This window comes from Moschus berezovskii, chromosome 6, assembly GCF_049115385.1.
Source record: "Moschus berezovskii isolate FMDL1 chromosome 6, NW_MosBer_1.0, whole genome shotgun sequence".
Classification (NCBI taxonomy): domain Eukaryota; kingdom Metazoa; phylum Chordata; class Mammalia; order Artiodactyla; family Moschidae; genus Moschus; species Moschus berezovskii.
In genome coordinates this window covers 39,143,283-39,170,715 of record NC_142465.1, presented here as the reverse complement: position 1 = coordinate 39,170,715, position 27,433 = coordinate 39,143,283, and the positions used below count along the sequence as shown (strand labels likewise).

Below are 27,433 nucleotides of genomic sequence, written 5' to 3'. Positions count from 1 at the left end.
CAGACTTTGACATGTTTAACTGATGTTCTACCATAGAAAAAAAATGTTCATTTTCGAAGATAAACGCATTTTCAATTTCATTGTGTGAGTCTGGGGTAAAACAGTTCAGGGTGTAGATAGGTGGGAGAGGAAACAGAACCAAGTCTCTTATTTGGGAGAAGACAGCCTGTCAACACATGCTACTTACATCCAGATACCATTGTTTAAAGGTGTCCTTTTGCAGTGGTTGTGCCTATGAAGGGTCCCCAAATGAATCACAAAACAGACAGGCCAATTACTTTGCACACTTTTAAGAGGTATTAGTTGCCAGTCCTGCATAAAGTAAACTGTAAGATAGCCAAATGTACCTAATAAGTCACATTGTCATTCAGACATTTAGCATGTTTTGGCTGGAGACCAAACAGTAGCTAATATTTGCCACACAGAAGAATAAAGATCAAGTTCATTTATTAAGATTCTCTGTACCCCTTCACTGTGAAATACACCTTTCATTTTTTTAATCCTGGTAAGAAGGTGAGTGCTGAATATGTGGGCAGGGGCAGTTTTAACTAAATTGCCCAAACCTCAGTCTCAACACTAATTCATAATCTATAAAATTCAAACACATCTATTGAACTCCATATGTTAATAGAGCTGATAGCCCTAATTAAAAGAGACTTCTTAAATGAGGCAAAAATTACTAACTTTGACACGAAAGAAAAGCTTCAAATTTCCTAACCAGCTCTGCTTTCTGTGATCATTAAACTGCACCATGTTTATAGAAGTGACAGGCATATTGAGCTGCTGATTTTATTTCATCAGATTTTAGAATGCAGAAAACATTTCAGCCCTGCTCATGGCACCATATGTGTATCTTTAAGGATATTTGTGTGTATGATGAAGTTTTTATTTTAAATGCCTTATTGCTTTTCCTGTTACCTCTGCCTGATGAGAACTACTGCTGGGAACCTCATTACAGAAAGTCTGCAATTGCAAAACTGAAGTTTTTCATATCACCATCATCATATTCCTATACCATCTCTTGTGCCCAGATGTATGTTGCAGAGTATTTTTCTTCTCCCTGGAAACTATAAAAGTTGAAAGTAGAAAACCTTGTATAATAAATTTCGCATAAATCAGGTTCTTCTTTGAAAAATATCCCCCCCTTTTAGGCCAAGCTAGTCCATCTGCTCCTACTGACTCCTAGAGCGCTAAACACCAACTACTCCCGGTGGAAGTAGAGGTTCTGAAAGCCTTCTCCCCTCCCCATTCCTTGTCGTTTCTTACCTACTTCTTTGATGCTCCCCACCAGCCTCCTGGCTTCATGACTGCCATTTTTAATTTTCACCTTTGAATTCTAGGGTGGGCTTAGTGATTTCTAGAAAAATTCAGACACCTAGCTCATAAGAAGGGGGATTTCAGGAAGCCATCACCCTAACTAGCTGCACTTGGAGATCAGAAACTGACTGTTTCAGCTGTTCGTTTCAGGTCTCTGCTTCTGTGGCTGCATCCACACTAGCAAAATGATGCAACTCCTATAACCACCTCTGTCTCCTTTCAGCTGCATTTCTGATGTCAGTGACACACAGGTGCATCTGATGGGCATTTTAAAAACCACATTGGAATCCTAGCTGCAGGAGAGTCTGAGAGATGTGGTTTTTTTTTAGAATTACGATTTTTTTTGTTTGTTTGTTTGTTTTTTATTTTTTTATTTTATTATTTTTTTTAATACAGTTAAAAGTATTTTTATTAAAAAAGCACAAATGCAAAGAAATGAACAGAGGAAAATTTATGCGTCGAACCTGGACTGGTCACTTATGATAATATACATGCTACAATTCCATTCTCCCCAATCATTCCACCTTCACCCTCTCCCACAGAGTCCCAAAGACTGTTCTAATGATTTTTAAAATTTATTCAAATATAGTTGATTTACAACATTGTGTTAATTTCTTCTGTACAGCACAGTTATTCAATTATACATATATAGGAATTTTTCATATTTTTCCATAGGGTTTAGTATATTGAATATATATTCATCAGTATATTGAATATAGTTCCGTGTGTAATACAGTATGACCTTGTTATTTATTCCAAGAAATGTATCTTCAGCCTTGTAGTCTTTCAGTTAGGAAGTAGGAATCTAGGGTAAGCAAACTCATCTACCTTTGTGAGTGGTTACAGAAGTCTGAATAGTTTCAAGACCCAGTAAAACCCACTAGGCCTTTAGCAGCAAACTGTTAAAGCAACCAGAATGATCCCAGCTGCAGAGTATACCTTGTCCTTAGACATTGCTGGATACAGCCACCTACACTGTGTGTTGGAATCTTCCATCAGATGCGTATTTTCTTAAGCTGTATAATATCCTGATTAAGAGGACCAGCTGGTCTTGGTTCCCATGGTCCTAGGCAGCCTTCTTTATTTATTCTACGTTCATTCTATGTTCTTATGAAACATATTCTGTGTTTCATATTCTGTGTTCATCTTCTTATTCTGTGTCTCTCTCAGTCAGCTAGAGCTGCCTGGTATGTGGTTTGCCAGAGAATGTAAGTCCCGTGCTCCCCTCTGGAGTCCAACCAGTTGTTTTATTGCAGGAAGAGAAAGTACAAAAGATACAGAACAGGAAATTCCTGTCTGGCATCATGCTCAGTCACCCCAGGTCCCCGTGCTCTCACTCTGGGACATGCAGCATTGTGAGCAAGCAGCCACATGGCCCAGGAGACTCCAATCATTGAGTGGTTATACTGGGCTATGGAGTCTGGCGTGGACCCTGCTGAGTTCTTGGCTCTATGAAACAAGGAACTAAGAAACTCCCACCCATTCCTGAAGCCCTCAAAGTTTTCGCGGATTTTCTGCCCACTCATTATTTTTCATCAGGCCATTTCTGGCTTGCACAGCGGTCCTATCACTTCCCACTCAGAATGCGTCAACTTTAGGATTTGGTAAAAGCATCCATTTTATGTTCAAGTTCAGGGAGGAAGGGGAAGGGTATCCACTGTCCTTTCCTTATAGCAACTGATTAAATTGCTTCTCTTGCTTTTTGTGAGAAGAGAAGTTTTATTTTCATCACTCATATCCTGCTAATACTGTTGCTAGATGAATGGCTGTTATGCTCCCGTTCTAAAGATGAGGAAAATGACACTCAAGCAGATGCAGCAAATTACTAGAGGCCCCAAAGACAAAAAGTGACAATCACAGAATAAGAGCTCTGTAGGTACTTTGGTTGTCGTCAGCCCTTAAATCAGTGACAAAATGCAGGGAATAGTAATAAAGTTGTAACAGACTTTTAAAAGGATGCAGAAGTATTTATTTGATATAATTGCACTATCTTATCTGGGGATCTGAGAAACGGGCTAGAAAATAATGGTTCTACAACCTTGGTCCTACCTCACCTATTCAGATATGGACCCTTCTTTCTGGATCAGGAGTAAGAAAGCCCAGCCTTACGAGATCAGTCCTGTTCGTTTTGTCCACGTGCCTGTAGGCACCAAAACACAGTAGGACTTTCATGTCCTGCATCACACGTTTTTTTTTTCAGATAGTTATGTTTGAAGATATAAATTCGTGAAAGTAAGCTGCTCTTTCAAATGAAGTGAAAAGTAATTTTCTTTACTTAGCAGAAGAAGAAAATAAGAATTTTCTTCATTGAAAATCAATAAAAATTTCAAAAATAGCTGTATTTCTCATATTTCAATTAAAGTGACAAAATTTAGAGAGATTCCATAAACACAAGGAACGTATCCAAAGTGACTTTAGAGAGCTTTCTCCAGGCTAGCCTTATAAAGAGGCTATTAAAGGAAAGATACCATCCTCTCACCCGCAGTCTCTTTCTTGAGGTTGGAAAGGGCCAGCATGTCCCCTGGTGAGTGGTCCTGGGTCAAGTGAACCATGAGTCAGGGTGGTACATGTGATATTTTCTGTCTCTCTCTCCTGAATAATTCCCAGCACTCAAAGGGCTGGAGCCTCCACAGTCTCACCCATCAACAGTTACATCCTCCTCTCAGCTCCTTGGGGCCCTCAGGATGGGCCAAGCATAGAGCGGTAGACAGTGGACGGTCAGGCAGAGCAGGGAGCGGCTGGAGCTAGCTTGGCCCTCCAAGCAGATGATTACATCCTTCAGCTGTCCCAGGCAGTGGCAGTCCTGCAGTGTTTGGAATGACTTCCCACAGTACATTCATTTAGCTAATACTTACCCAGTGCCTGCTGTTTGCTAGTGTTTCAGCCATGGACAAAACCAAATCCCTGCCCTCACGGACATCGTAAATGATAAATGCAGGAGCCAACAAAGGTCAGGATGTGTGAATGCTATCCATTGTGACATGCACAAGTGGAGATCAGCGTAGGGAATAAAGTGTGTGCCTTTTTGCAGAGTGTACACTAGCTCTGGACTGATTTCATAGCTGCAGAGGGGAAGACAGAGTGGAAAGAACTTCATGGGTGGAAGGTGTAATACAGTGTTGGCAGTAGAATTCTCAAAAAGTAGGGGTCTTCTGTTAGATAAGGTGTGTGGTGGTATGAGCCCAGGGGTCTTAGTGGGTGGAGGTTCTGCTTCATGTGCAGCCCGAGGAGAGTTGGCTCATTGCCCAAAGCTGGGATCTCTTTTTGGAGGATCTGTGTGTGAGGCGAACATGGGTCAGATGGGGAGCAGGGCCAGTCAGTCACAGCTTAGTCCACAGTTACCTGGTGCCCTCAAGGCTTTCGTCCCATGGATACTTCATTTCCCCCTGGATGGGGAAGAGCGTGAATGGCTGGGCAGGTTCTCAGTGGTGGAGGCATCGCTCTCTGTACGGAATACTCACCGCTGTGGATCCCTTGCACTGACTGGTCTGAGACACATGAGGCTGTTGAGTAACTGAGCTGCGGTACCACGCTTCCATTCCAGCAAAGTGGTCTGTCTTTGAAGGTTCTGGTCAAGGAGTCACAAGTGCTGTCTTACCCATAAATGAGGAACAAACTCTTTCATTCTGGGAAGGGCATGTAGAAGGAGAAAGGCCTGTCCTGAGAGCAGGAGCCACTCTGGGGACTGGTTGAAATCTTTCTAGCTTCCCAGCCACATAGGAGATGATTAGTGGCCTCCCCCACTAACTTTGTGCTCTTTGTCAATGAGATGCTGTTCATTGACAGCAGCATCTGTGGCAGAAAGCCAGGCTGCCACCCATATATGCTTGTGAACATCAGGTAATCACAGCAGTGGCATCATGAGGATTAGTGTACCCACAGAGGCAGTGTTGGGACAGAGGGCAGTTACTCGCTTCATGTCCTGGAGGAGGAGAATCAGACACTGGGCAGGCAAGCAGTGATGACATCTCAGCAGAGTGGGTGCTGGAGCAGAGCCAGCAGGAGGCGGGTTATGGAGCAGGCAGCTTGTGAAGTTAGGCTTAGCTGTAAGAAGGGCTTGGGCTCTGAAGCCAAGCATGCCTTGCTTCGATACCTGATTCCTTATCTCAGGCAAGTATTTGAAGTTTTCTGTGCCTCTGTTTCCTGATGTCCACAATGGGGGTGGTAATAGCAGTTACCTCAGAGGGTCATAAGGGTCTATATAAATGTTATGTCGTTTAGCTCAGGACAGCCTGTGAGCTGGTTCCTGTTTCCCCCATTTTCCATAGAGGGAAGCAGGAGCTCAGGCTGTGGAAGCCGTGTCACTGGCAGTCAGACATCTAGTAAATGTCACAACCAGAATTCAGACGTGGTTCCGCTGTCCAGGTTATCTCTACTGTCACCGCTGTCGTTGGAACATCAGTGAAGTCAGAACAAACACTGCCGGGAGGGGGTATATTGAGCATTTCCACTGTCCTCACCATCGGGAAGCATTGAGTTCACCTTCCTCATGGTGCATTGTGAGGTTTCCCCCACATGTCCAACTGCCCGTGGCAGAGTCTGCAGGATTTCAAGATGGCCTCTGTTTGCCCTCTTCCCAAAGAGTCCCTGTTCTCTGCAGGCTCATTCTTAACCCTGACTGCCCCGTCAAGCTTTCCAAAGACAAAAATCAATGCCAGATCAATAAAATCAGAACCTTGAGGCTCAAAACATTTTAAGAGCTCTTGGTGCTTCTCATGCAGCCAGGGTGAGAACTGCCCCTCCATAGTCCATGCAGAGCTCATCCACTCTTGCCCCAGTTACCACTGGAAACAGGACAACTTCTCTGCTCAGTCTGGGTCTTTCTCCTGAGTTCTCGACTTTTATCTGCCTATCAGACATCTCTACTGGGCCCACAGGCAGCTGATGAGAACCGAATCAGTCTTCTCTCTCAGACTTGCCCCTTTTCCTGCCCTCCTTATTTCAGGGAATGACACTAGAATTCAGGACACTGCCAAAGATAGAAACCTGGCAAGCATCCTTGATCTTCCCCTTTCATCACACCTGTGTCCAATCTGTCCATCTGCTAAAATGCCATCTTCTCTCACCTCCTAGCTGAAGCATCCTGGACCTGCCCTGTCTAGCTGCCTCTACTCCTTCTTGACCGCCTTTGATGTCTCCTCCATCTTTAAAGCACACAGAGTCCTTTGTGGTATTCCCCTGCCATCGGTCCACCTGGCGGCCCCACCCATCTCACCACACTCTGGACTTAGTTCCAGACTATTTGAACTTCCTGGAAAGTAGTGCTCCTGTGTCTCTTTAGCATCTTGCCTTTGCACACACAGCTCCCTGGGGGAAATGGCCTTAACTTTCACCTGATCAGCTCTATGGCATCTCAGAACTCACCCCAGAGACCCTCTTCTCCGGGACAGCCTTGTTATCAATACATTGTGACTCTGTGTGCCCAGACCACCCAGCACTTATCTAGATCACAGCCCTCTTAAAAGTCCACTGTAACTGGCACTTCACTGTCATTCCTGTACACTTAGAAGCTCCTTGAAGCAGAGACCGTATCTTTTTTTCTCTTTATTCTCAGCACTCAGTAGAGACTCAGAAATATTTGTGGGTTTAACTGGTTATTCCAGAATTTCTGTGTAGAAAGGGCTAATGGGTAACAGTCTGATTGGAAGAAGTGCCTAGGGGATTTACCCTGAAACCATATTTTCAATGCACACTTAGTGTTGTTTCTGTCTAGTATTTGAAGTGGCAAGTCTTGGAAAATAATAAAGATTTCTAAAAATTATTTTACTCATACTTCATACAAATTTGAAAAATATATTTACATATTTAAGAATATTATTTCAATTGTGGCGACTTGGGTGGTAGAAAATAAAAGATTTGGGGACCACAGAAGCATTCTCATCCCCCAGGCCCTTTGGAGGGAATGAGGGAGAGGGATGCAAGGAGAAGCAGACTAAAAGATGGACCATGGACTGCTTTGAATTATTATAGTTGCCTGTGTTTTTTATTGGCAGTAATGCTCTAGTAGCAGATGCTTTAGTGGTAGACACGATCACATGCCTTCTGACCATCCCACTACTACCCTTCCCATGAGCTATAGCCTGGTTTCACAAGTTGGATAAATTATCAACATTTTCCTTAAAAAACAAACATTAGCTCACTTTTCTCTTTTAAGTATTAGTGTCATCTATAATTAAAATTGGATTTTATTGACCATGTACAAAACTGTTGTGAGTAATTAATATTATTGAGTACAGATTTCTGAAGCATCACTGATCCTTGAAGATCCACATGATGCTTTTGTTTCTCTTTGTTAGTAACCTTGTTTTTGGAGTTTTGGAAGCGGCGCCAGGCAGAACTTGAGTACGAATGGGACACTGTTGAGTTACAGCAGGAAGAACAAGCCCGACCAGAATACGAGGCACAGTGTACTCATGTGGTGATAAATGAAATCACTCAGGTAAAGAGGGTGTCACCTACATGCAATTCAATCTATGTATTGCTGGGGTTCTCAAACTTGGTTGCACACAGGAATCACCGAGGAGTTTATAAAATGTTGATGCCCAGCTTCTGTCTATTTACACTCATGGTACTCAGTGGAATAGGATGCATTCTGTCACAAAAATTTTTTTAAAGCTTCTTTGGCGATTTTTAATGTACAGCCACAGTGAAGGAGCACTGTTTAGAATAGTGGACACAGGAGACAACTATGGTCCTTTCTTTCTTAATAACAGTAAAAATGAAAAATACATAAACTCTGAGAGAAATGTATAAAAGATGTACTGATTTGTATCTTTTCATACCAGTAAAAAAAAATGCAAAAAATAATAGACAGTGACATAGAAGGAAAAACACATTGGTTTTCATAGTTGATTCTCAGTCTTTCACACTTAGCTTCATTATTACAGCCTTCTCTCTTTTTTTTTTTTTTTTTTTTGAGCCTTTATGAATTTGATACAGTATTGCTTCTGTTTCATGTTTTCATTTTTTGGCCACAAGGCATGTAGGACCTTTGCTCCTTTTGACCAGGGATTGAACCCACACACCATGTATTGGAAGGCAAAGTCTTAACCACTGGACTGCCAGGGAAGTCCCTACAGCTCACTTTTCATCATAGACTAGCTGTCTCTTTGTCTTGCACTAAGCCTCAGTCACTGCTCCCCCTTCTGGTTGGGATGTGCACAGAGTAGTGTGACTGTTATCCTAAAACCAGACAGTGGATGAAAAGGGGAAACATTTGTTGAGGCCCCATACTAGGCATTTTGTATAACTAGAAAGGTAAATATGCTGCTTTTACTGTTGCTGCAGAATTTAAAAATAAAACTCTGTATCTCTTTGTGTAAACATTTCAAAGTCAGTGAAAGATGATTTTTTAAAATCCTCTGCATTATTGCTTCTTGCCATCAACATAGAAAATTTAGAGCTGATTGTATTTGCAGTCATCAGTATAAGGACAGTAGGTTTTGAGTACGAATAACTCTTGGAAAGAAAATGCTTTTTACCAAGAGCATCTGAAAATGGCTTCAGCTATAGATTTTATAAATTGAATCGCAGATTTACAGAATGTTGGCACTAAAAGGGTCTGGAGAGAGCAGTTCAACCTCCTCATTTTATAAATGGAAAAAAAAATGAGGTTCAGTTACCCAACAGAAGGTGACAGTTGTCTTTTATAATGTAACAGGCTTCAAATAATTTCCATTATGAATAGTTCTCTTGTTTACAGTGAAAGACTGGGGTCAAAGCATGTATTTGTGAAAGATTGTACATTCAGAAAAGAAGGCTGAAACTTAGACAAAATCAGATGTGCATAATGTTTTTGAGTACTGAAAAACAAATGCCTATGTTATTTGCAATGTATGAAAAATACTGAGGAAAAGACATTTTGGAAATTTAAACCTACCCATTTTCAGTTTAAAATTGCCAGCTAATAAGTTAAATTTCCATTGTAGCATTCCTTGGTAAAAAAATTGAAGATAAAGGTTCATTTTTTTCCTTCTTATTCCTCACTTTCCTTTTATTGCAAACACATCCTCCATTGTATAGAGAGGCCAGCAGTGTTATGGTGAGGCCCTGGGAATAAAATGTATGGAATTCATATCCAAACACAACAACTTACTAGCTGAGTGATACTGGAAATTTGTTAACTTCTCTGTGCCATAGTTTGGCCAGCTGTAAAGCAGAAATACAAGAGTTGTTTCCTCATATGATTGTGGTAAGCTGATGAAATTAATGAATAGAACCTACTTAGAATAGCACCTGGAACAAAGGAAATGCCATGTATATGTTTGCAACTATGATCACATGGTTGATTGGGTCTCTAAAGAAACCTCAATATATTCATATAAACTATAAAATAGAAATGCTAAAAACTCAAGAGTTACACTTTATTAATACAAAAGTTCTGTCAGGAAACTTACAATGGATACCTAGTACTTGCAGATACCTGCGGAACTTTCTGTCCTGCAGAGGCTCTTTGCTATCACTGCAGTCATTTTTGAAATCTGAGACAAGCTCAGTAATAGCATTGTCAGATACCAAGACTGTTGAACTCAAATCATAGCAGATAAACAGTATGTTATTCACACTTGCCTTTTCAGAAACTATTTGTAAAATAAATACTGCACTGGTTTTGTTGTGTGTATGTTTGAAATTGTTAACCAAAAAAAAAAAAAAGCATGCAATTTTGAATAAGGAGGAGGCTGAGTTTGAAAACTAATTTTTTAAAAAAATTAAGCCTAGGCTTTTGAGACCGTGTGTTTTTTAAGAGCACCCAAGAATGCATTTTTCCTGGAAGTCAAATGTTAATTTTGTATCATTGCTGTTTATAGAGGCTGGGATAAGTTAATGATTTTATCTTTAAACCCTATGTGTGTGTATGTGTATGTATGTGTGTTTATCAACTTTAAATGTACAAATATGATAAATTTTGAAACATATCGAAGGTAACCACCACCAGAAACATAAACACAGAACAATTCTTTTATGCCAAGTGTCCCCTTGTATATTAATAATTTTGGATTCTAGATCCTCCTCGAAATCCTCACCTTGACAAGCACTGATCATTTTTTCCTATAGCTGTAGGAAAAAGTGATTTTTCCTATAGTCTTGTTTTTTGTGGAATTTTTATATAAATGAAAATGACTAGGATGTAGTCTTCTGTGTCTAGTTTCTTTTAATTATCACAATCCTTGTGAGATTCACCCAAACTGTTTGGTGTATTCTTAGTTCTCCTTTTACTGAGTAACTTATCATTACATACATATACTACAATTTGTTTATCCTTTGAATAGACTGATGATGGGCAATTGGGATTTTTCTAGTTTGTGTTATTATGAATAAATTTCTGTGAACACTTACATACAAAAAATTAAACCTAGGATACAGCAACCAATTAGGAGAAAGATCATTTTGTTGGAGAAATCCTTCGACTGACTTTTTTTTCCTTTTTAATTAGGAAGAAGAGCGTGTTCCCTTTACCACATGGGGCAAGTGTATACGTGTGACCCTCTGTGCCAGTGCTGTCTTCTTCTGGGTGAGAATCTGCAACAGGTCTTTTTCAGTATCTAATTTCAAATGTTGAGAAAACTGAAAGTCGAGCTGGAAACTGTGCAGTCTCATAAAAAAGATTGATTCCAGAGAACAATTAAGCCACCATGTGGAGTGGCTCTCAAGGTTTCACAGGAACTCCTGCTTCCCATGGCTCTTCCAGCTCTTTTTACCTCTGTTCTTTAAATCAGATCCATGGTTCAGGATTTCCAGTTTCTAATAGAGAGACCAGTTGGGAGGCATCAAGTATTCTAAAATTTTCCAAGAGTAGCCTTAATAAGAAGGTAATAGGAACTATCAAAAATAATAACTTCTGAAAAACATAAGTCTTAAATGATTCTAGATAAAAGACAGTGCTCTAAAATATCAGAACTTAAAGTAATTTTGTGTTTATTATTAATAAAATCATATTGTTGCTGTTCAGTCACTAAGTTGTGCCCGACTCTTTGTGACCCCATGGACTGCACCACACCAGGCTTCCCTGTCCTTCACTATCTCCCAGAGTTGCTCAAACTCCTGTCCATTGAGTCAGTGATGCCATCCAACCATCTCATCCTCTGTCGCCCTCTTCTCCTCCTACCCTCGGTCTTTCTCAGTATTAGGATCTTTGCCAGTGAGTCAACTCTTCCCATCAGGTGGCCAAAGTATTGGAGATTCTGCTTCATCATCAGTCCTTCCAATGAATATTCAGGGTTGATTTCCTTTAGGATTGACTGGTTTGATCTCCTTGAAGCCCAAGGGACTCTTAAGAATCTTCTCCAGCACTGCAGTTAGAAAGTATCAGTTTTATGGCCCTCAGCCTTCTTTATGGTCCAGCTCCCACATTCATAAATGACTTACTGGGGAAACCATAGCTATGACTATGTGGACCTTTGTTGGCAGTGTGATGTCTCTGCTTTAAAAATACGCTGTCTAGGTTTATCATAGCTTTTCTTCCAAGGAGTGAGTGTCTTTTAATTTCATGGCTGCAGTCACTGTCTGCAGTGATTTTGGAGCCCAAGAAAATTAAATCTGTCACAGTTACCACATTTCCCCATCTATTTGCCACGAAGTGATGGGACCAGATGTCATGATCTCAGTTTTATGAATGTTGAGTTTTAAGCTAGCTTTTTCACTCTCCTCTTTTCACCCTCATCAAGAGGCTCTTTAGTTCTTCTTTGCTTTCTGCCATGACTAAAGTGACTTAGCAGCAGCAGCAGCATCTGCATATCTGAGGCTGTTGCTGTGTCTGACAGTCTTGATTCCAGCTTGTGATTCATCCAGCCCAGCGTTTTACATGATGTACTCTGCATATAAGTTAAATAAATAGAAGGACAATAGACAGCCTTGGATGTATTCCTTTCCCAATTTTGAATCATTCTGTTGTTCCATGTTCAGTTCTAACTGTTGCTTCTTGACCTGAAAATAGGTTTCTCAGGAGACAGGTAAGGTGGTCTGGTATTCCATCTCTTTCAGAATTTTCCACAGTTTGCTGTGATCCACATAGTCAAAGGCTTTAGCCTACTCAGTGAAGCAGAAGTAGATGTTTTTCTGGAATTCTCTTGCTTTTTCTATGATCCAGTGGATGTTGGCAATTTGTTCTCTGGTTCCTCTTCCTTTTCTAAATTCAGCTTGTACATCTGGAAGTTCTTGGTTCACTTACTGCTAAAGCCTAGCTTGAAGGATTTTGAGCATTTCCTTGCTAACGTGAAATTGGTACAATTGTGCAGTAGTTTGAACATTCTTTTGCATTGCTTTTGTTTGGGATTGGAATGAAAACTGACCTTTAGTCCTGTGGCCACTGCTGAGTTTTCAAAATTTTCTGGCATATTGAGTGCAGTACTTTCACAGCATCATCTTTTAGGATTTGAAATAGCTCAATTGGAAGTCCATCACCTCCACTAGTTTTGTTGCTGGTAATGCTTCCTGGTGGGCTTCCCTGGTGGCTCAGAGGTTAAAGCATCTGCCCCCAGTGTGGGAGACCCGGGTTCGATCCCTGGGTCGGGAAGATCCCCTGGAGAAGGAAACGGTAACCCACTCCAGTATTCTTGCCTGGAGAATCCCATGGACGGAGAAGCCTGGTAGGCTACAGTCCACGGGGTCGCATAGAGTCGGACACGACTGAGCGACGAAATGGAACGGAATGCTTCCTGGTAAGTCAAGATCCACTTGACTTCACATTCCAGAATGTCTGGCTCTAGGTGAGTGACCAGACTGTCAAGGTTATCCCGGTCATTGAGACCTTTTTTGCACAGTTCATCTGTGTATTCTTGCTGCCTCCTCTCAGTCTCTTCTGCTTCCGTTAGGTCCTTGCTGTTTCTATCCATCTTTTGGGGGTTTATTATTAATAAAATCATATTAGTAACATAATGAGTTTTATTAGCTCAAGAGACTTACCTGCTGGCTCAGCAGTAAAGAATCTGCCTGCAATGCAGAACGCACAGGAGACACAGGTTCAATCCCTGGGTGAGGAAGATCCCCTGGAGAAGAAAATGGCAACCCATCCAGTATTCTTGCTTGGAAAATTCCATGAACAGAGGAGCTTGGCAAGCTACCATCCATGGGGTCACAAAGAATCGGACACAACTGAGCACATGGCACAACATTATCTCAGGGATAACCAGGTTAGAAAACAGGACATGAAGCCCAGATATGAGCTCAATAATAATTTAACATATGAAAAGGAAGGCATTACAGATCAGGGAGATCAGTAAAGATTATTCAGTAAATGGCAGTGGAACAGTTGTTAGCTCTTTGGGAAAAAAAGAAAGGAAAGATTGAAATCATAGTCTAAGCCATGTTCTGTGATAAATTCCAGAAACATTAAAAAAGTAATATCATAAAAAATTAGAAGTAAATATTGATATTGATATATACATACAATCTCTAGATGTGGAAGAAGTTTCAGAGGAAAGTATTTCCCAGTTTCTATGCATCAAAAGCATCCTAAATTTAAACAGAACATCCAGAGGAAATATCTGTCAACAAATAGGACAAAGGGCTAGTTCCTTCAATACATAAAGACTTCAGAGCACTTCTAAGATAACACCAAAAATCTCAGGAGTTAAGAATGCAGAGGAGATGAATATGCATTCAAAAAGGAAAAAATACAATGGCAGATGTCAGACCTCAGTGGTAATTAAATCAGCGCACGTGAAAATGAAATACAGTTTTTCACCTCTCAAGTGATAAGACTCTGTAGGATGAAGTGCCAAGTGATCATCTACTCTCATACCTAGACTGTTGGATTTATACACTGCTCTAGCCTTCTTAGGAAGCAGTTTGGCAGTATATATCAAAAGTCAAAAATATTCTTTTGCTTTAATCTACTAACTCAGCTTTTAAAAACTTTTAATCAGGAAGTATTTCAAAATGATAAAATTCAGCATGGATTTAATCAGACATTTATATATATATATAATATTTTTGTTGCTATATAAATATTATATATACATATATAAAATCTCTGCCAAAAATGTCTTCTTTCCACCTTTCATACAGTAGAATATTGGACAGCCATGAAAAAGTATGTCCACAAAAATATTTTATGACCTATAAAAATGTTATGATTATGATGGGCTTATGAACAAGTTAATATGTAAAATAATTTTTATATGCAAAGAGTACATAGTTCTGAAGGAATTATGCCTACATATAGATGCATTCTTTCCTATTTTTATCTTTTATTCATTTTGATATTTGGAGTCTTTCAGTTGTAGGTGACAGAAGATCAGTCTCCAGTTGGTTTAAACAATAATCAAAAAATGGGAATGGGTGAGATTTCTTGGTTCTTAAAACTGAAAAATCTCATGTCTGAGGTATGACTTCAGTCAAGGATATTGTAGCCCAGATGATGTCAAGGCTGGTTTTGTTCTGACATCATTCTGTGTCCCAGTACAGTGCTAGGCATCCCTCATGGGCATAAGATGGCTGCAGTTTTCCAGATCTTACATCACATCCAAGCCAAGAAAGGTCTGCTTAGCAGTTTCCCCTGTTGGCTGAGGAAGCTCATCTATCATGTGGGCACTGGCATTATCTTCTCACATCTTGGTGGCTCTTAGTAGGTTATTTGCCAGTCCTTGAATCAGGTGCTGAGCCAATAGGATGAAACACTTACTTGTCTCAAAACAATTGGGATCTACATGTGGAGTCCAGGGAGGGTGGGCAGTAGAGCCCAAACCACTAGAGTAAAAATAGAGAAGAGGTTGCTGCTGCTGCTACTGCTGCTAAGTCGCTTGAGTGGCGTCGACTCTGTGCAACCCCACGGATGGCAGTCCACCAGGCTCCCCCGTCCCTGGAATTCTCCCGGCAAGAACACTGGAGTGGGTTGCCATTTCCTTCTCCAGTGCATGAAAGTGAAAAGTGAAAGTGAAGTCACTCAGTCTTGTCCAACTCTTCGTGACCCCATGGACTGCAGCCCACCAGGCTCCATCGTCCATGGGGTTTTCCAGGCAAGAGTACTGGAGTGGGTCGCCATTGAGAGGAGGTTGCTGCTGCTGCTGCTGCTAAGTCACTTCAGTCGTGTCCGACTCTGTGTGACCCCATAGACGGAAGCCCACCAGGCTCCCCCACCCTAAAACAAAACTAGGTGCTCTTCTAAGACAGGGAACAGATCCCGGGCAGCAGAAGCAACCAGTGTCCAGTGTCCACAATCAGGGTACTTTCCAATTTGCTCTAAAAACATACATTAAAGTCATGATCAGAAAAAGTGAAATGTAAGAAACTGGAGGAAGGAGGATGAAAAGGTTCCCTGTCTCTTTAAGAAGTACTGAACCCATTAAGTGCTCTGAAGAAAAATGGAAACATGTCAAGTTTGTAAATTTTCTGAAATGAATTAGAATTCAATCATGTAGGAGGCAGTGCCATATAGAATTTCCTGTTTCTTGGACTCTGAGAATCTCAGTTCTCTCACTAGATGCTTAATTGGGGGCATATGGCTTCATCTCTTTGCAGCTCTATTTCCTCATCTGTAAAAAGAAATATAATACTACCTACCTCACAGGTCAGTTGTGAAGATTTTTAAAAATATGTGGATGCTGAAGCAATAGTATTTTTAAAATCTCAATTATTAATGATTACTGAATTTTAAAAATTACTAGCAGACTTTAAAAACAAAAAACTATTTCAATGGCCTGTATGTGTTGTTCTGAGAGAGGAAGACTTGATTTCCTTTCTCTAATACATTTCTCTCAGCCTTAACTAATTTTCACACATACACACACAATGTTATTTCCTTTCACAAATATAAAACCTTAACTGTGCAGAAAAGGAGATAATGAGAGAGATTAGAGGAGGAAGTATAATGCTTCATATAATGGCTTCAAAAGTAAGGAAAACATCTTTTAACACTTTTGGGTACCATAATCATAGCCAAAATTTAGATAGTGCTTTTCGTGTGCCTGGGCTTAATGCTCTGTTTTTACCTGTAGTAACTCATTGAAGCCTCACAATAATCCTATAGATGAGTTGCTGTTATTATCCCCCCATTATATGGGTGAGGAAATTGAATGCCCCAGAGACTAAGTAAGTTGCACTAAGTGGAGGAGCTGGGATTTGAACTTTGGAGTGCGGCCAGGCTTGTGATTGCTCCCTCTACTGCCCCCGACTGGTAGAAACCAGCTTCCCTCTGTGACTGTAAGAAACAATGACATGATTTGCTTGGCCCTGTAATTCACATTCACTGTAGCTTTCTCTATCATGGCAGTCATCACAGGCCATCAGAGACACTGAATACATGCTTCTGGAATGTGTCCAAGAAGGTAGATGAAGGGAATGCAGTTTAAAAATGGGACCTTCAATGTGCCCTGTTCAGAGGCCAAAGAAAACCCACCTAGTGAGGAAGTGTCTGTTGTGTTTGACACCCCCACTCATCTTGGGTCTGAGCAGTCAAAACTACAATGGATTAGGGAAATGAATCTTGTGCAGGTGCAGGTATAAATAACTGCCGGTTTAAGATCTCAAGATCCAAGTATAAAATGTGTGTGAAGCGTTTGTCAGCAGAGAGCTGCCTGCTGCCATTTCCAGTGTGACCTTGGGGCACCTCTGCAGCTTCACGGGTTCTCCCCAGGGTCTCCTCAGCTGTGGGAATGAAGACAGCAGCCAGCACCTGCTGACCCACCCCCTCGAGTCGGTGAAAGGTTCTCTGTTGGAAGGAAACACCCTTTTCATGGACTATGCTGTGCTGTGCTTAGTTGCTCCATAGTGTCTGGCTCTTTGCGACCCCATGGACTACAGCCCACCAGGCTCCTCTGTTCATGGGGATTCTCCAGGCAAGAATATTGGAGTGGGTTGCCATGGACTACAACTGAGCAAAAAACGCTCATTTATAACCTAAGTAATTCCATACCTAGAAGGGATATTTTCACTGGTTCTGCGATCATAGATTTTTTTTCTTTTACCAGAACATGCTACCAGGTACTCGATTTTGAAGATGCTGTAAAGATTCTCTCTCTCTATTTCTCTCTTTTTATTAGGGCTTCTTTTTTAGAGCTGTTTCAGGTTTACAGAAAAAGTCACAGAAAGTACCGAGTTCCCGCATACCCCTCCTTCCCTGCTCACAGTGGCTCCTGCTGTTAGCATCTTCCGTGGGTGCACCAATTCTTTTGACTACTATCATTCCTTCTGCTGTCTTTGAAATTTAACATGTCTGATTTTTCACCCCTCTTGTGGCACTTATGTGAGATTTACATCACTTTGCAATGCACGTTGTCCATTTCAGCATGGGGCCGGTTTTTGAGTGTAAAAGTATAATTATTGATGAGTCTCACACTGCTGTGTTAATATATTGTGTTTTCAGATCCTGTTGATCATTGCTTCCGTTATTGGGATCATTGTCTACAGGCTCTCAGTGTTCGTTATATTTTCTGTAAACCTTCGCAAGATCTCTAATGGAACAGACCCAATCCAGAAGTATGTAACTCCACAGATGGCCACATCCATCACTGCTTCCCTCATCAGCTTTATCATCATCATGATTCTGAACACTATATATGAGAAAGTGGCAATCATGATTACTAACTTTGGTAAGGTCCTGCTTTGTATCTATAACATGGGTCTTTTCTAAGCCATTTTTAGAACCAAGTAAAAACAGACTGTATATTTTAGGCATTCCAATTCCAGTATGTTACAATTTTTAAAAAATTTCAAGTGTAAACATATTTTCTCCAGCCTGTCCAAGAAATGAATTATCTCCAGGTTTGCATTAGTAAAAGGGACAAAGCAAAGACAGTCATTATGATGTCCAAGCTCTGTGTAAACAGATCAGTGCTGAATAATATTTTCAATTACATTACATTATGTACCCTATTGTTGAAAGTAAATAGTCTCTTTATTTCTAATAAGTGGAAGAGGGTCATGATGCCAGTGGTAAATCTGCTCCTGCATTGCCGAGAGGACAAACCATTAGATTGTTATGCGTCTTCCCCCCACGCTATTCATATTTATATAGCTCCACTCTCATCAGCTCTGGCAATTGTTGTAAATGTTTCTTCTTTCTGGCTTGTATCCCAGGCAGCTGCTTAGTAGCTAGAATTAAGTGCTTCCTACACACTGCATGTGGCTGGGTCGTTCTCCAAAATGTTATGTTCAGTGGTCATCTTCTGAAAATGATAAGACTGATTTAAATTCTAAACTTGGAGGACAACCCATTTTGTCTTCCCCCAAATGCTTCTAGCAAAGTTTCCCTTTCCAACAGACCTACCTTATTCCAGTTCAGGAAGACAAGAGAATATCATTTAGCATACTTTTCAACATTAATTTTCTGTCTTACATTGAAAGAGGATCAGTTCAGTTCAGTTCAGTCGCTCAGTCATGTCCGACGCTTTGCAACCCCGTGAATCACAGCACACCAGGCCTCCCTGTCCATCACCAACTCCGGGAGTTCACTCAAACTCATGTCCATCGAGTTGGTGATGCCACCCAGCCATCTCATTCTCTGTCGTCCCCTTCTCCTCCTGCCCCCAATCCCTCCCAGCATCAGAGTCTTTTTCCAGTGAGTCAACTTGTCGCATGAGGTGGCCAAAGTATCGGAGTTTCAACGTTAGCATCAGTCCTTCCAGTGAGCACCCAGGACTGATCTCCTTTAGAATGGACTGGTTGGATCTGTTTCTTGCCTATTTGCTATCATTGTGGTTATAAATTTTAAGGAACAATTGACTGTTTTTCTGCCTTTTGGGATATTGTTTCTCCTAAGGGAGAAACTCAACAATGTGTAAACTTGGAATTAATATTGTAGCTACATTAAGAAATTCAGAACAGCTGAAATGGAAACTGTGAATTGTATTTTTTTTATCATGTTAACTCATGTATCAGTATGATTTTGATTAGGGTCTCAAAGCTGTTAGCAATTTTAAAATCTTAACATTTCTTTTAACTACAGAACTCCCAAGGACCCAGACTGATTATGAGAACAGCTTAACCATGAAGATGTTCTTATTCCAGTTTGTCAACTACTACTCTTCATGTTTCTACATCGCATTCTTTAAGGGCAAATTTGTGGGTTATCCAGGAGATCCAGTTTATTGGCTGGGAAAATACAGAAATGAAGAGGTGTGAATATAGAGTTACATTCTCTTGGCATTTTAAACTGTTGTGTGTTTTCTCTTAGTTGCCCAATGAAAAGTATATTCCTTACATTTTCATTGTATATTCCTTACTTTTTTTTTAGCCTAAACTAGAATTTCAGAAAAAAAATAAAATTAATGACTATTTCATGTTAGATCCATCTAAAATTTAAATGGGACTTTTTAATATTTCAGTGTGACCCAGGAGGGTGTCTACTTGAACTGACAACACAGCTGATAATCATCATGGGAGGAAAAGCAATCTGGAATAACATACAAGAGGTGTTACTTCCGTGAGTACTGAGTTGTGTAATCTTGAGGATAGAACAGCCCACCCATCACACTCACTTCCTTGCATGTCTGCATTGCTGCACGCCCACCTCTAACATGGAGTAGACTCTCTGCTTATTATCCAACCAACAGTGTGCATGTATCCAGTGTTTAATAATGATATTTTAAAACCTTTCTATTAAACATAAATCCCCATCTGCTATAGTTTCTGCCTATTAGCCCATCCTTGGGGGCAGATAGATCATAGCCCTCTGAGAGATGGCCCTTGTTGGAGCTTCAGACTAAGTTTTTTCAGTTTGTTACAACTTTCTCCACCTTTTATACATGCATTTAAAAATCCATAATAGTAATTTGTTGAGTTCTAAGTATATGCCAGTCAGTGTATTAAGTGCTTTATATACACTCTCATTTAATCATCCAAACAATGCATATTTTTATTTCCCTTCTGCAGATGAAGAATCCATGTCTTATTGAGGTTAAATGGTTTGCCCAAGTTCACATAGCCAATAAGAGGCTACTGTAGGTTCAAATGTAAAACCCCATGGCTCCAAATCCATGTGCTTTTAAGAACAGAGGTTCACTTATGGTCCTAAAGCACCAGGCTGTGTAGCAGTTTAGGAGACAGTTGTCGAAAATAACTACAAAGGTTTTGACTTACAGTTCTTTTCCTGGAAATGAGAACAGATGTTAGCTAAGGTCACTGTCTTTTTCAATGAAACCCAATCCCATATCAGAGTGGACAAGTCCAATGCCACCTGCAATTTCTGCATATTTCAGCTTATTGTCTTAATATTCTATTGCTGCTTTAATAAATATCCCTACAGTTAATGGTTATTGGAAGAAAATGGGGGGTAGCCCCACAAAATAATAAATTGAATATTAATATCCCGTGGGTCCTGAAACTCAGAAGTCTGCAGAGGTCTCACTGGGCTAACATCAAGGTGCTGGCAGGGCTGTTTCCTCCAGGCTCTAGGGTAATCTGTATCTTTGCCTTTTCTATCTCCTACAGGCCACTTGCATCCCTTGACCTGTGACTTCTTTTCTCCATCTCACAGCCAGCAAGGTTGCCTGTCTCTGACTCTTTTCCGTGGTTACATCTGCCTCCCACACCCCTCTCTACCTTCTCTTCTAGAAGCCTCCATCTTGCACTTGTAATGACCCTTTGAGTACAGTGGGCCCACCTGGATAATCAAGTCTTGTCTCTCATAGAGTCAGCTGATTAGCACCCTTACCTGCATCTGCACCCATAATTTTCATATGTTCTGGGGATTAGGATGTGGACATCTTTGGGAAGACTGTTTTCCTGCCTGCCACACTACCCTTTTCAAGATGATTTCTGGCTCTGAGTTTCTGTTGTCACAAAACTGTTGATCCCTCTCTTGTCTTGCTCCCACATCGGTACTCTGCTCCTGCCAGCCTGAATGCCGAATGCAACCTTCTCAACGTCCTCCAGAGCCACTCACACAAGCAGGCCTCATTGATGTTTGGGGCATGGAGGAGACACTTAGGCAATCTCGAAATGCAAAAATCCGTCTCTTTAGTCTTTCATCCCACTGTCCTGCTGAGAATCTTGTTGCTGTTGCTTACTATCACCCTTCTCTGTGGGCTCCAGAATATGATCATTCTGCCCTCTCTTCCTGCCACCACACCCAGCTTCCTTCTCATCCTTTCTTCTCCCTCTCCTAACCGTTCTTCTCTCTCCCTCATTACCAAGTTTCTGTTTATTCTCTTTGTAGAGCAGTTCATTTCTTGTCTTTTTTTTTTTCTTTTCTGTTTTTGTAGAGCAAAACCTTTTGGGTTTCAGCATGTCCTTCCACATTTCTTCACTGAAGCTTTATCTTCTATCTCCAATGTGAATTATCAGGGTCTGTCTGTAAATGAGGACATCCTCTTTTCTCCAGTTCCATCCATCCCCCTCAAAAACAGATTCTGATCTTAGCTGTGAAATGAATACTTTTTTGCCCTACTGTGCAGTAGACAACCATTACCTTGGGCTCACAGTTAAATTTTTTCCAGATGAGTAAAAGTAGGTTGTGTGCAAATAATACTGTGTTTCCATATGAAAATGAATGTATCAAACAGAGGAAAAGCTTAACTCAGATTACCAAAAAAAAAAAAGCATTTTCTGAAGGAAATAGGTTAGTTACGTAACACTGAGTGTTTGTGAATAACTCATCAGTGAGCCACTTTATGATCTAAATAATCAAGGAGAAGGGTATATTTTTTAAACCGGTACTGAGAAATTCATACAAAATGGAACTCGTTCATATAGTTAAAGGATACATTATAGTGTCAGTGGTTTGTTTGTACCTTCACTTCAAGGAAACACATTATTGTAAATTCTTGTGAGCTGAACTTTGCCTTCAGGTATTTTTATTACTCGCCTAGAACATTTAGGTAGTGTGTTTTGAATTATTTTTCCCTTCTTTGACAACTGGGAGTGCTAAATGTTAGGCAAGTTAGGGACTTCCCTGGTGGTCCAGTGGCTAAGATTCCGTGCTTCCAATACAGGGGCCAGGGTTTGATCCTCAGTCAGGGAGCTGAATCCCACATGCTGCCTCTAAAGGTCCTGAATGACACAGTGAAGATCAAAGATGCCATGTGCTGCAACTAATACCAAGCATAACCAAATAAATAAATTAGTTTTTTTTTAAATTAGGCAATTTAGAGACTAGCTTCTGTTCTTTATAAAGGTGCCAGTTTCCTTCCTTCCTTTTCGTGCAGCACCCTAACATAATAGAGATATATCAGTTATTTTTGCTGTCAGAACTACACCCATTCCAAAAACACATAGAAAGGGGAAAGAAAACTTGCAAAAGTTAGTGGCTGTTTTCACACCATTTAAATATGTCAAAAGGAGCAAGCATACTTAGTTGCTTAGTCATGTCCAACTCTTTGCAACCCCATGTACTGCAGCCCGCGAGGCTCCTCTGTCCATGGGGATTCTATAGGCAAGAATACTGGAGTGGGTTGCCATGCCCTCCTCCAGGGGATCTTCCCAAACCCAGGGATTGAACCCACATCTCTTCTGTGTCTCCTGCATTGCAGGCAGATTCTTTACTGTCTGAGTAACCCGTGAAATGAATTTCACCAGAAACTCACCTGCTTCCACCCTCAGCTCCACTTGCGGTCCTTGCATAGGGTTCTCAGAGCAGATGAAGGCCATATGATGCTGTGATTTAGGTTCCCTTTAGGGGGTTGGGGAGATCTCGTGGCATTTAGTAGGTCCTCAGCAGAGCCAGCTGAGTGAATGAGTGACTTGTGCTTCAAATACAAATGTCAGTAAATGAATGGAATTGTTCATTGGACCCAGAGAACAAGCCTAGAGCGCTTTGGCCTTCCCAACCTCACTTCCTTTTTTGATAATTGGAGCATTCCTGGGAATTTTATTCTGTACTTGACAAAAAACTAGTACAGTTCCTGCATTAAGCTACTCACTCTGAAGAAATTTTATGATAAAATGTTTAAAAAAAAAAAAAAACAGAGTTAAGCATCCAAAATGCCTTAGCATTGTTCTTTGGTGTTTAGATAATGGATGGCTATAATTCTCTTCCTTTATATGTTTTGTGTATTTTCCACAGTGAACATTCCTATTTAGATAATAAGAAAAAGCAGACTTTTTACAAGAGGAAATATCTCTTGTCTAGATATAATTTGACTAGAGAATGAATCAGAGACATACAATAAGAGAATCCTAAGTACAGGTATTCTTCACTCTACACACTCAGTCTTAAAATTCAGGAACAGTAAACTCAGGGGTAAAATAGATTCAGATAGTGAAGGATGCTTGTATTCAAAATTAGCAAGTGGAAATATCCTGAACAGAAATGGTGATGATCTATAATATATGGATAAAATGTGGTAATAAAGACACAAAGACAAAATGAGGTGTAAAGTGTTTCACACCACACTTTACATGTAGTAAATACTCACTAAAGGACAATTTTTTATATTTTAAGACTAATATGCATGGCCCATTCCTAAGAAAATTACTTTGTAACTCATGCTTAGAGGAAGAATCTTTTTCCCCAGTCTTGACCAGGGGAAGAAGTATCCAGTGTGTCTATACTTTTAAAAAGTTTTATAGGCAATTCTCATGGGCAATTAAATTGATATTCCTGTACTAGACTCATAACCCAATAGAAAAACCCAAAAGACCCCAAACAATAACAGATGGACTTCAAACCAAGATTTCCTGCTACAGATGAGTGATTCAACTCAGACTGGGCAAGGCTCAGAGTGTGAAGCTCAGAAAAGCAAGCTAGTCAGGACTTCTGATTTGACCTAATATGATTGGTGGTGGGAAGCAGTACAGTACAAGGAACAAGCGCCAGATGAGTTAGTCATGCAAGTGGCTGCCAGGACAGAAGTTTCATCCTGAATCCAAGTCATGATGGATTTGGGTCCCTGACCGTGAAAGACCTGTTTCTCTGGAGCCTGGAGAGGATTTCGCGAGAGGCTGAGACTGAAAGTGTGAGGGCAGAGCAAAAACTAAACCAATAGAACCCAGTGATCTTGAGTTTGGGTGTCATGAAGGGAGATGGATGTGTGTGGTCTTCGTTGCCACGTGTACCACAAGGGCCCTTGGAATGTCTGAAGAACGGCGCATTCCCGGCCAAACCTCAGACTTGACTGATTACAGAGCTCCGGGTTGTGGCCTCGGAAGTAACACCAGCAACAAGTGCTCCACGTCATTCTTGTAAGTGCTGAAGTGAGATGCAAGCCAAGACTCTAAGTAACTTAGCCCTCATTTACTGTTGGCCTCAGCCAATTAGCCTCTGTTTGTCAAAAGAAAATCTCACACAGGGGGTTTTGATGTGTTAGGAAGTTTGCTAAATCCTCATCCGCTCTGAGTCATTTCATTCTGTCAACAACCCTGGGCACTGTAGGTTTTATCACCCCATTTTATGTAAACTTGACTAAAGTTATAATGAATAAGTGATGAAGTATGGATTCAGACCCAGGGATATGTCTGAACCCATATCCCCTCCACTTCCACAGCCTCCTGCTCTTCCCCTAATGTCAAAGAAGAAAGAAGTGGGGAAAGATTGTGAAGCCAAGGGCACCGTTGCTTGTAGAGAAATCTCCCCTTAGCAAGCCTGGGGAAGTGTCAGTGAGCAATTAACACTGAGGTCAGGAGCAGTGGGAAGCCCAGCATGGTCAGCTGTTTGTGATTCACATCTTACACTCTGCGTGGGTGGGTGGCTGGGTGTGAACATACAGGTGTTCACGTGCAACGCAAACAGTGGTCTTTACAGTGAAATCCTCATAAATGTGCTGTGCAATCAGCCAGAGCTTAACCAGATGCTAACGTTATTTGCTGTTGTGGTGCATCTTCTGATGAACTCGACAAGTAAACCACAAGCCAGCTGTTATTTCAGGGGACAACAGCCCTATAAGCTAGAGCTGCACACACCTTGTTTCAACGCCAACTGTTTCCAATTTCTTTTCAAGAGAAATTGCCATTAAAAAAGGGTGGGGTGGGGGTGGGGTGAGGGTGGGAGGCATTCAGCTAGCCCAGAATCTTCTGATAAAGAAAAACACATAACCCAAGAGGAGACACAGGACTGCTCTGCAGGGCAGCTTCCAGCACTGGGCCACCAGTGGAGGCCAGGATTCCTCCGCGCTCTGCACTGACTTTGAGGAAACATGTCACATCTTTGGTCTTTAATTTGTTCAGCTGAAAATAGGGCCTTGGATCTGTCTTATCCAAAGTCAAAGTATGTCACTTTTCTGCACAGTGCCCTCAATGATTCCCCACTTCCTTCAGTGTAAAAAAATGCCCAAATCCTCACTGTGGTGTCTCAGGCTTTAACCCCACAGTCAACAGACTTCCTTTTCTCTTTGCCCTGGACCACACGGGCCTCCAGACTTACCTGATGGCTCAGGAGGTGAATAATCCGCCTGCCACACAAGAGACGCAGGTTTGATCCCTAGATCAGGAAGATCCCCTGAAGGAGGGCACGGCAACCCACTCCAGTATTCCTGTCAGCAGAGTCAGAAGTGCTGAGCACACATGCACACTGGCCTCTATGCTTTGTTTATTTTCTCTGGTAATTTTCAGTCTGGAAAGATCACTTTGGATAATAGCAGGAAAATGGTGGGGGCAGGGTGGGGGGAAGCTAAAGTTAATCAAATGAGGAAGAGTATTTTTAAAAAACTAAAATGCCCACATGAATAGGAGGTTGGAGGACAAATCATAGTTACAGCTGTGATAAAACCAGGTATGTAGTCAATATTATTCTTCAAAATATTTTGGGATAGAGAGGCAGATATAAAAATAAATTTAGCATGAAAACAAGAAATTGAATTCTTGGACAGATGATGTGTTCAGCTCAAAATATCAGTAATACTTTTAGGCTCTTGGTCTGACAGTATTCTGACTGATAATTTGATCTTTTTGGCAGCTGGGTCATGAACGTGTTTGGACGGTGTCACACTGCTTCAGGAGCAGAAAAGATAACCCCACGATGGGAACAAGACTACCATCTGCAGCCCATGGGCAAACTGGGATTATTTTATGAATATCTTGAAATGAGTAAGTCACTAGTGAAATTTTGGTTTAATGAAATATATTGGAACACGCTTTGGATCCCCAAAGCATCGATTATAGAGCCAAATTATTATCTAGCCTATTGAAATGGAGTCCATTTTTCGCCACTAGATAAAATTATACAGTCAGGCTTTCAAATACGGTGACTGTGTGTATCTTTGTCAATATTTGTGTTATACAAAGCTGAAAACTTATTACACAGCAATGAAATGGAATATTCATTGAGGTACATCTTCACCATTAATTCTCAGGATTCTTACCATGTTGTCTAAAGATGAACTCAGAGCTATTATTAGCCGTGACTCAGCCCTGGCTGGAGTTCATGAAGCACAGCTGTTGGCCGATTCCTTCTGAACAGACTCGTGTGAGCAAGCCTGTCCAAGAAGCCCATGGGAACAAGGGTCACAGGGTCCCCCCAACCCCCTCCACATCTCACACTTGCCTTTGACATTGTATCTATTGCTTCTGGTTGGTGGTTTCAGCCTAATTCCTTGAGTGACCTCATGGCAAATCACTGGCTTGAGTTTGAAACTGTTTTGCTGGTCTGGAATTAAGATTTAGTACAGACTCCCTCCTTCTTGGATGTCTTTGTCCGTTTCTGTAGTATTTGCTTGGGCTCTCTTTCTCGTCACTTGAACTTGATTTTGAGCTGTCGGTTGCCTTTAAATGAATGCATCTCAAAATAGATTTCCATTGGAAACACCGTCTTTTCTATTATGCATGACACACTTTTATCTAATAGAAGGCTAACAATGGACATGTTTTGTATCTGTGCCCTTTCAGCTCACCATTGCATTGAATTACAATTTTTTAAGCTTAGGAAAACAGGAAAGGATTTTGACAGGTATTGCATTTATGCATGCAGGTTTGTGTGTTTGCAGAGACACCCCTTTGTGGTTCCTTTATAAGTCTGCAGATAGAGGGAGGTTTTTATTAAGTCACGTTCTATATATAAAATAATTGCTTTTAAAAACATACATTATATGTGGACATACATCTGCTTCTGAATGGTTCCTCTTGTAGTTTCTTCAGTCATTGCTTTGCAGCAAGAAGTCTGATTTGAATTTCTTTTCTGCTTTTGTTATGTTTCATGACCAGGTTCAATTAAGGGTGTAGCTGTAGTCCATAATGTAGAAGCTATCTTTATTTATTCTGTTTATTTTCAAAAGGACTACAAGACAATTATCTGTATTCCAAAATGAGTCAT

General features: G+C 40.9%; 1 protein-coding gene across 2 annotated transcripts in view; it reads left to right on the top strand.

Annotated features, from left to right (window-relative positions):
* The window catches only part of ANO6 (anoctamin 6), a 251,097-nt gene that overhangs the window by 192,938 nt on the left and 30,726 nt on the right, over window positions 1–27,433 (top strand). For both annotated transcript variants that reach the window (XM_055394407.2, XM_055394406.2), the window contains 6 exons: window positions 7,614–7,756; window positions 10,751–10,828; window positions 17,618–17,843; window positions 19,199–19,368; window positions 19,578–19,675; window positions 26,081–26,211. In XM_055394407.2, coding sequence (XP_055250382.1) covers window positions 7,614–7,756; window positions 10,751–10,828; window positions 17,618–17,843; window positions 19,199–19,368; window positions 19,578–19,675; window positions 26,081–26,211 — 846 coding nt within the window. The remainder of the gene's footprint in view (window positions 1–7,613; window positions 7,757–10,750; window positions 10,829–17,617; window positions 17,844–19,198; window positions 19,369–19,577; window positions 19,676–26,080; window positions 26,212–27,433) is intronic.